The sequence below is a fragment of the Trichinella spiralis genome, assembly GCF_000181795.1.
Source record: "Trichinella spiralis strain ISS 195 chromosome Unknown Scfld4, whole genome shotgun sequence".
In the NCBI taxonomy this organism is placed as follows: Eukaryota; Metazoa; Nematoda; class Enoplea; order Trichinellida; family Trichinellidae; genus Trichinella; species Trichinella spiralis.
In genome coordinates this window covers 7376340-7386531 of record NW_003526943.1, presented here as the reverse complement: position 1 = coordinate 7386531, position 10192 = coordinate 7376340, and the positions used below count along the sequence as shown (strand labels likewise).

The 10192-nt window shown below is 33.1% G+C and overlaps 2 protein-coding genes across 2 annotated transcripts; one reads left to right on the top strand and one right to left on the bottom strand.

The window, feature by feature from the left end:
* Positions 1–1464: 1464 nt before the first annotated feature.
* Positions 1465–2194, top strand: Tsp_01797 (hypothetical protein). The gene is made up of 3 exons (XM_003377573.1): positions 1465–1558; positions 1590–1627; positions 1985–2194. The coding sequence occupies exons 1-3, from the start codon at positions 1465–1467 to the stop codon at positions 2192–2194; spliced, it is 342 nt and encodes a 113-aa protein (XP_003377621.1).
* A 1216-nt stretch (positions 2195–3410) lies between these two features.
* Positions 3411–3997, bottom strand: Tsp_01798 (hypothetical protein). Its single transcript, XM_003377572.1, has 3 exons — positions 3992–3997; positions 3625–3781; positions 3411–3589 (listed from the first exon to the last, which is right to left on the bottom strand). Exons 1-3 carry the CDS (start codon positions 3995–3997, stop codon positions 3411–3413), a joined length of 342 nt encoding a protein of 113 aa, XP_003377620.1.
* Between the last annotated feature and the right edge of the window lie 6195 nt (positions 3998–10192).

Sequence of the window (10192 nt, the reverse complement as noted above, 5' to 3'; positions counted from 1 at the left end):
GATGTGTGCGATGTCGTATATCAAAATACATTTATCTTGATTTAGTGAGCATGGAATTAGTCAGTATCTCCAAGCACGGCTCCATTATTGTGAATATCATATATGTACAGGGACTTTTTTTCGACCAAAATCTTATGCACTTAACCAAGCTCGACTGTATTTTATGAAATGTATGAACGTCAAACAGGATTTTTCATACAAACAGCAAACCTCATCGACATGTAGAAAAATACATATATGGATGTTTCGTAACGAAAGAAACTTTGTAAATACTAAAGTAAAATCCTTGGTTTGCAAACAAAAAAGTGCATTATTGCTTATTAATATTCAAGTTTAAAATTACAATTTGTTTCGTGAACTTCAAAATTATTTTATGCTCTTCAAAGAGCCAATTTATAAGCATAAAGCACATTGCAAGCGTCGTGAAAGCGGAAAAATTTGCTTCGGGCTTTATGTCTCTGTGTGAATAGTGATTGCACCCAGACTGTTCGAACACTTCGTGCCGGTACTCATATTACTAATTCAACCGGTATCAGATGACGTGCATTCGGCCGTATCTGTACCCAGGGCTTATGTTGTTATAAAAATATATAAGAGAAATGTTCCAATGTTGACAAGTGGATGATTATTTTTCATTACTTTTATAAAAGAAAATGATTTACTAATAACATCGAGAAATTACTGCAAGCTGATACCATTGCTTTGATTATCGAAAGAAAAAATCATGTTTGCAACAATAAACCAAATTTTCTTTTAGTTTTCCATCACGAGTAAAAAACAGTAATTTATTTATATTAATCATATCTGTTAAAGATAAAAAATGTAAAAGCAATCTGCGTTACCTGCGCAACTTGTTCAATTTGTTGCATTGTATGCTTGGTGCATTACTGCTTATGCATTTCATTCAGGTTTAAAATTACAACTTGTTCCGTGTACTTCAAAATTCTTTTATGCTCTTCAAAGAGCCAGTTTATAAGCATAAAACACATAACGAGCATCGTAAAAGCTGAAGAATTTGGAATTTCACTAAAAAAGTGTCATTATACGCACAGTGTATGGCATACAAACTGTGGTTCGGACACTTCACGTCGGTGCTCATACTACTAATTCAACCGGTATCAGATGACGTGCATTCGGCCGTATCTGTACCCATGGCAAATGTTCTTTAAACATATATAAATGAAATGCTCCAATGTTGACAAATGGATAATTATTTTCTGTTAGTTCTATATTATTAATTATTTATTAATCATATCTGTTAAAGATAAAAAATATAAAAACAGTCCGCGTTACCTGCGCAACTTGCTCAATTTGTTGCATTGTATGCTTGGTGCATTATTGCTTATGCATTTTATTCAGCTTTAAAATTGCAACTTGTTTCGTGGATTTCAAAATTATTTTATGTTCTTCAAAGAGCCAATTTACAAGCATAAAACACGTTGAGAGCTTTGTGAAATCAAAAAGATGATGTTTCCGGTTTTACATCCCGATGTAGGGATGTTATTGCATCCATACTCTTTGGGCACAATAGAAACTCTGGAACGAACACTTCACGTCGGTGCTCATATTACTAATTCAACCGGTATCAGATGACGTGCATTCGGCCGTATCTGTACCCATGGCTAATGTTTTTTTACAAATATATAAGAGAAATGTTCCAATGTTGACAAGCGAATGATTATTTTAAATTGCTTCTTCAGCAGTTAACGTTTAGTAATAACATCCGGAAATAACTGCAAACTCATTGTTTGCATTGGTTATCGAAGCACAAAAATCATGTTTTGAACAAAACGTTAATTGTTATTTTTTGCTGTCATGAGTAAAAAATTGTTATTTATTTATATGAATAACATCCGTTAAAGATGAAAAATATGAAACAAATGCGGTAACTGCGCAACATGCCCAATTCGTTGCATGGTTTGCTTGATGCAATGATTGAGCATTTTATTCAGGTTTTAATATACTCTTGTTTTATGAATTTCAGAATTATTTTATTATCATTAAAGCGCCAAATTACAAATATGCACCACACTGCCAGATATCTAAAAGATGGACAGTGACTCTGCTGCAAGGCTTAGAAATCCATCTCCCACACCAATTCATTGCACTTATACCCTGTGGATACAGTGAATTTAGTTCTACCGTCATGGGATTACTGCAACTACAGTACGATTCCAACACCTCGTATCGGTGAATTTTAGGCTAATTGGAGAGGTAACAGATCACGCGTCTTAGGCTGTATCTCCACCAACAGTTAATGTAATTTTAAGATGTATAAGGGTAGCAGCAGCCTGCGAATGTTAACACGTGAGCTACTATTTATTTTTATTTGCTTCTTTAGCAGCTAACCATTTACTAATAACATCAGGAAATTAGAGCAAACGGATCGTTTCGTTGATATGCAATATTGGTTGTTGCGCCAATTATCCTTTCTTCATGCGGAACATTGTACACATGTGGACAGACGGAAGTGGATTGTACACAATTGGCGCACCACTGCTGTGGATTTCCAAGGATGTCATTTCGACTGCCTTGTGAAATGAAGAAGCTTTAACAGTTTTTCTGTTTGGTGCAAGCATAGCGCCTTTTCCGTTGGCATCTTCAAAGAAATTTACATTTTTCTACCCGACCGCATAAGTACTATTCAAAACGATGTCAACTAAACAGTTGTTTCTCTCATCAAATAAATTACTTGGTTACTTACAATTTCAAATGTTATGTGCATATGGTGCGTTTCCGTTTGTAGGAAATTGTTCACGTTTGTCGTAACGGATCAGTGGATTAAGGCGATTTTAGTATAAACGGAAAACAGACAATTGACAAATTATCCGCAGCTGCAGTTGTGAGCTAAAGCAGATGTGACAACTAATAAATGTTAGCATCGAAAAACTTTTCTAATTTTAGCGTGCGTGACCGTTAAATTCCAATCATTCTGTTTGAAATCGAATTTTTTTTTCATCTTTACTAAGTTTTTTGACCAGCGTTTTTTGCGTTCTATTCTTGGCTTTATTTAAATATGTGCAATTTTATTTATAAATAAAGAAACATTTGTTTATCTAGTTTTACGAATTGCGCAAAACTTTTTCTCAATTTCCAAAGTAAACGGACACTGGGTTGACGGAGCACTGCAGTTGCAATATTTGTATTTCAATGATAAGGAAATGTGGAACATTTAGATTAAAAATCAGCGCTTATAAATTTACTGATCTACTGTATTTTAAAATTATCTTACTTAACAACAGAAAGCCAACAAAAGTTGGTTTACTGTTGAAGTTTCCTCCATAAAGTTGTGCCCCAATACTCACCGCATGTGTTCTCCCAAAATATGGTCATTGCTAATTATCCTCGTTGATAGCCTTCAAGCATAAATTATCTGTCGCTCTGGCTTTCATTCTCATTATTCTGCATGCTCAATAATTGAGCACTAGCTGGGGTTCACTGCCTGACAAAAACGGTGACATACTTTGAGACAGCGTTGCAGAAATTTCAGGCATTTGCATATTCAACTTCTGCTTGACATTGTAATGGTCGTAAGGACTGAAACGCCAACTTTGGCGGGGTAGTGTGAAGTATCTCAGACAAATGGTGCCTATAAAGGGGTAATGATAAATCTGAATAACATACCTGCAATATAAAATTGGCCGGTATCCTGGTGTGTGAAGATATCAGTCAAATCTTCGGGCTGTCTTTGCGGGATGTAAAAATTATTCCGCTTTAGAAGCCATGCTCTTTGTATTGACTCGACAAAGGCACAAATTGAAGATGCTTTTGCACAGATTAACTATTTTTTGTGTGCGTTTGATATTTTTTGTTCAGTATTGCAGTGAGATAAGAAATTCAATTTGTAAAAAAATTCAATTTTTTCTTATTTCTATTTTCGGCGTTTAACAACTTAACTAGCTTGCGCAATTATTTTCTGTCGCTGGTTTGAGAAGTCACAAATTATCGTTTAAGTGGTTGAAGTTTAACATGTAACTATGCCGCCTTTAACATTCATTTATTCAAAATTTTACAATATAGTATTCCAACATCTTTTCCAACAGTATAACATTATACAAGCGAAATTAATTTACACTCTAGAAAAACATGAATGGTGAACATCTGCTGGTACCATTCAGGAGTAATTTTAAACCTGGTATCAATACTCCTCCAGACAGAATGTTCAAATAGAACTCAAATTTTCTTCAACACAGAATATTAAAATATGATCATATACATTACACCACGAAAGCAGTCACTTAGACGTTGCCTTTTGGCTGACTGCAGGAATTTTCAGTTGCTGACAGCAGGGGAAATCTTTTTGACTGACTTATGTTCGTTAGAGCATTCACTTTTCTGTATATTGAAAACCGACTGGTTCCAAATTCGCAGATATGCTGCTGGTATAAATCTGTAAAACGAGCTTCTCTTATTCAGCTGCTCCGCGTTTAAGATTATATTTCTCAATATTATGTAAGGTATTGTTGTATGGGGTACAATTATGAGTATGAGGAGCGAATTTCAACACACCATTCACATTTGAGTTCGTGTGCATTGCACTCCTGAATCTTCTTTTTACCTATAAAAAGAACGTCAATGATTATTCATAATCATGCATATTTATAATTTAATAAAACATTATTTACGCCTTGGCAAACCCATTGTTTATCTTCAAAATTTGTGTGCTTCAGCTGGTAAACTCTTCCTTCATATATTAAAGTATAGTTGTTTCGAGCATTTAAAATCAAACAGCAGCTAATCGTCTACCATAAGATAGTAGATGAGAAGAATCAAAGCAAGAAGTCAAGCACAGAAAATGAAAATGTGGTAAAATGAAGAAAGCTTCACTTTCAAATTCAGAAAACAAACAGCTTTACCGGATGTTAGAACGCAACTGTTCTATTGAAGTTTGATTGATGACTGTTTCCAAATAACCGTTTCAGTCAACAGAATTGCAAAGTGAAAGCAACTGGCATTTTTAAATTTCAAGCTTAATAGCAAAATTTTCTTATTGTTACAATTTTGCGTATAATTTATAATATTGTTGCATCTGCTGGTCAAGCATGAGAAATTTCATTTTGCTTTGCATCGTTGCAATCGTTGCTTTTGAAATAAAAAGTTTTCAACTTCTCTGTCATTGGATAACACTTCAAAAGTAACAATTTAACGGTTGCAATATTTATCATGTGCTGTTGCTAAGCAAATGATGATTTTAATAGAAAGATAAAGATCACAACTGCCAATTTCTCCAAAACAGCAGTTGTTGAACTGACACTAGGAATGATTAGTATTAAAGAAAGCTAAATACTTTCCTTATTTTAACAAGTGCTACATTACATAGTAAAAATTCTTTTTTGTTTTCAATCAAAACATTTTACATGGTTTTAATGGGAAAAATACTTGAATAATTTTTAATATTTTTAATTACGAAGGGCGTTGGGCAAAGTCACAAAGTAAACATAGTAGTTGTCTTAGAAACACATCTTGAACATAAATAAATTTTTTCCTTCGATGAAATTTAAGTGTATTTAATTTCCTGAAATTGTTACTGAAGAATAAAAACAAAAAGAATTGTGTATGCATAAAAGGAAGCAGTACTACTAATGAAAAGTCCAAAAATGATATCTTAACAAATGATAAAAAAAATTGTTGCTAGAGAAAAAGTTGTGATTTTCTGAAAATTTTGGCTGCTGTTTTTTGTATTGTATTGTACTGTATAAATAAAGTTTATATTATAATCTGAGCTTTTTGTATGTGTATCGGTAATGTAACAGAAAACAATATTATCATCAGAGCTACTTTTATGTTGGTTGTTTGTTTTCTACAGTTAATACATGTAAAGTAATAGCTGCATGGATGTGAATTTTGCATTCATTTCTTACAAAGCAATTTTATAAAAATTTTCATGCATAATCTAGCTGAGGAACAAATTTTTATCGCATTTTCTTACTGATCATTGAAAGCATTGTTATTCGACGCTTGTGGCGTTGTCTTGTTGATTTTTTTGTCTAATTGCTCATTGATTTAATCATTTCCATTTTGATTAGCTTCAATATTTTGCGTTTTATTGGTTGAAATATTTCTTTTTACAATTTTTCTAACTTTGATAGTGGAATTTTTAATATTTTCAAATTTTTGTTCATTTTTATCACAATTTATGATGTTTTAACATTCATAGCCCATTCCTGCTGAAGGTACTCGAACAAGGTTTCAATTTGACCCGACGCCCCAACATTTAAAATTTCGAAACCCGCCGATACAAGGTGCACTAACAGAAATGCTAATATCATTAGCATTTCAACCTTTTCATTAATTTTTCTGATTGTGAATGTAATTCGTTTTTTAACGTTCCAAGCCAGGCGATTTGCCAAAGTCTTGTTCGCAAAGTTTAATATATAATTGGTTGGCGGATAATATATTAAAAGTTGCTGACTGGATTTGGTCATCGTTTGTTCAGCAATGAACTCTCGCTGGGCTAATGTATATCGTATCCTGGACCTGGCCCCACGCTGGAAACTGTCCGGCTGTTTTCAAGCTGGTGGAGACACTGTTTTCTAGCTCATTATATATTTGCTGCACTAACCTTGGATCTAACGAAGGCCCACTGTTTGAGTTTGTCCGGCTTCTATAATTTGTATGAAGCGTGTTTATTTTCTGTGCAGCTCTCCACATGTTCACCGCTACGGATGACTTGTATCACTTCCCAATTGGTGGAGATTGTTGTATAGCAGCCGATGGATTTCTAAACTGAAACCGAAAATGCTAGCTTGTAATATAACAATAAGAAGGTGCGAGGTATTTCTCTTTTACGTTGGCACACATGCAGTTTTTATCGTTTCACTTTGCACGCTTCAACGTAAAGCATCTGCCTCGATATATTAACTTTTGTTGGTTTTTTTGATTGGATACAAATTGAATTTCATCACCATTTGTCTTCAACATTGAAAACAACAGAAAGAAAAGGAAGCAAAGTTAACATAGCTAAGAGAAGCAAGGAAAAATAGAATTAATAAACTTGATTTCCTCTTTAAATTAATTTCAATTTTATTTTTCGTCTTATCTATTTGTTTGTGATATTTGTAGCGCCAATTACCCTTTGCTGATGCTAACAGCAATTGCGGAAATGGCGTACCAATGCCGACAATTTCAAAGAATGTCATTTCGACTCCTTCGTGATATGAAAAAGCTTTAACGGCATAATAAAAGGGCTTTCGACTTTTATCTACCACAGTGCATAAACAATGTTCAAAAGGATGTCAAGCAACAGTTGTTTTTCTCGACAGATAAATTACTTCTTTACTTGCAATTTCAAATGCTTTTTGCATATGGTGCGTTTGTAGGAAGTTGATCTCGTTTGTCGTAACGGATGAGTTGGTTAAGGCGATTTTAGTATATATGGAAAATAGACAATTGACAAATTATCCGAAGCTGCAGTTTTCAGTTGAAATAGAAGTGGGAACGGCACACTGATGGATCAGTAAAGTCGCGTGCTCCCTGTACGGTTTAAATGTTTTTCTTGAGAGTACTGCACCACTCCTGTGCATACGTCACTTGTTAATTGCAGTTTACATTGCGATACAAATACTCAGAATCTGTGCTTATATTACTAATTCAGCAGGTATCAGATGAATCTGTATCAATAGTTCATATAATTTAAAAATATAGAAGGGTGGCAACAGAACACTAACAAGTGACCAGTTACTTTTAGTTTCTTGTTTTGTAGCAATCCATTTACTAATAACATTCGGAATGTGCAGCATACTGATACCTTATCTTTGATTATCGAAAGAAAAAATCATGTTTGCAACAATAAACCAAATTTTCTTTTAGTTTTCTAGCATAAGTAAAAAAGGGTAATTTAATTATATTAATCATATCTGTTAAAGATAAAAAAACATAAAAGCAATCTGCGTTACCTGCGCAACTTGTTCAATTTGTTGCATTGTATGCTTGGTGCATTATTGCTTGTGCATTTTATACAGGTTTAAAATTACTTATTAATTGTTTCGTGCACTTCAAAATTATTTTATGCTTTTCAATGAGCCAATTTATAAGCATAAAACACATTGCAAGAATCGTAAAAGCGAAAAGATGTGATGTTTCTTGTTTAACATCTCCGTGTAGAAACTGATTATACCCACACTATTTGGATACAATACAAAGTCTGGTTCGAACACTTCACGTCGGTGTTCATATTACTAATTCAACCGGTATCAGATGACGTGCATTCGGCCGTATCTGTACCCACGCCTAATCTTCTTTACAAATACATAAATGAAAGGTTCCAATGTTGACAAGTCGATAATTATTTTCAGTTACTTCCATATTATTAATTATTTATTAATCATATCTGTTAAAGATAAAAAATATAAAAACAGTCTGCGTTAATTGCGCAACTTGCTCAATTTGTTGCATTGTATGCTTGGTGCATTATTGCTTATGCATTTTATTCAAGTTTAAAATTACAATTTGTTTCGTGTACTTCAAAATTATTTTATGTTCTTCAAAGAGCCAATTTATAAGCATAAAACACATTGCGAGCGTTGTAAAAGCAGTTTACCCACGCTATTTTATTGGACCGTCAAATCTTAATCACAACTGAAGAGTTTGAATCAATGAGCAATTAGACAAGGAAAACCAATGCGACAAAGACTTCACGGCCAAATAAAATGAAAACCAATACGACAAAGATTTGACGGTCTAATAAAATAGCGTGGGCAAAGACCAATGAGAGAAAAGCGGGACCGAGTAAAACCACCCCGTATAAACAGATACGGTTTCAGATGATGAATTAGATCATTCATTCCAACGATTTCACAATTCAAGTGTTGATGAAGTCATTGATGAAGACAATGCTTCCACCAATGCGAGAAGAAAATATTACATCTGATGTTGACGGCCGTTCGGATCTAGTGCTGATTTTTCCCCAACGAACTCCGCCTACTTTTTCTTATCTACATTTTATTGGTTGTCAGTCTGATGGGATTAGGTTGCAAAGAAAAGAGACTGTTTAACTCAAAATTGCCTATAGGAAAAGGACACGTTGGACACAGTTACTATGCCAAATGACAAGCGAACAGAATATTTCAAGTTTTGATACTATGCGAACAAAAAATAATCGAGGGGCGGGAGATTTAAATTCCAAGAAATCAGTATTTGACAAATAGAATGCACAAGTGCGATAACAAATGAAACTTAGATGGTTACATCAGAGAAGCAACCAATGAAACACTACAGAATTCATTTGAACCATCATAACAAGCTGCTAAATCAAACACAACCCCTGAAATATCAATTGAAGAACAGCATCAATCATGTGGTGGGATCACACATTTCATAATTTGCTATCTGAACAACTCTACTTAACAAAGTTAGGGAATCACGTGAATGATTCCCAGATCAATGTTTAATTTCTCCATGGCAATAATTAAACCAAAAATTGTATAATCGAATGAACGATTAAACGAACCGTATCACATGAGCAGTTAGTAATTCTTTTCATTTCTTATCCATAACTTGTTTACAATATGAAATTATTAGGTTTGACAGATATCTCTTTCTTTAAAAATTCAGTTCAAATACTGAAAAAATCCACAAGCATTACACAAATTGCGTTTTAATAAAATATTTTTTCCTTTCACATAATATTTAAGTTTTACAGTCAATTTATAAATTATTTATTTATTTTTTGAGATGAATAATTCAAATTTCCCATTTCAATTCCACAAGCGCAGATCTGATTTTCAAATATCATCTTAAAATGATGCACAACTAAAATCAACGCCTATGTAATCTGCACTCTCGTAATATTTGATTTTATTTCAAAAATAATTCTTTCAATTTTAAATAATTTGAGCAATAAATAAATAACAATTCTGAAAATTTTAATAATTAAAATAATATTCTTTATATGACTGGATTCAATTACAAAACCCAATTTAAAATTCAGTTTTCTACTACAACAGAAGTATTTCATTGATATAACGTTATGTACCATTCAATTTATTTTGAAGGTAACTAAAACGTGTACAGCAAATATTTGTTGTACAAAATTTTTGTCATGGAAATCATAATGATTTCCTTTTTATTCACTACGTCATTATCAAAAATTTTTTCTTTGTGTTTTCAGTTAATGTACGTTGTTAAACGTATATATTATTGCAATTCTAAAGTTTTGATTAATTTAATAACGTCATATTAATACAGTTTTGAT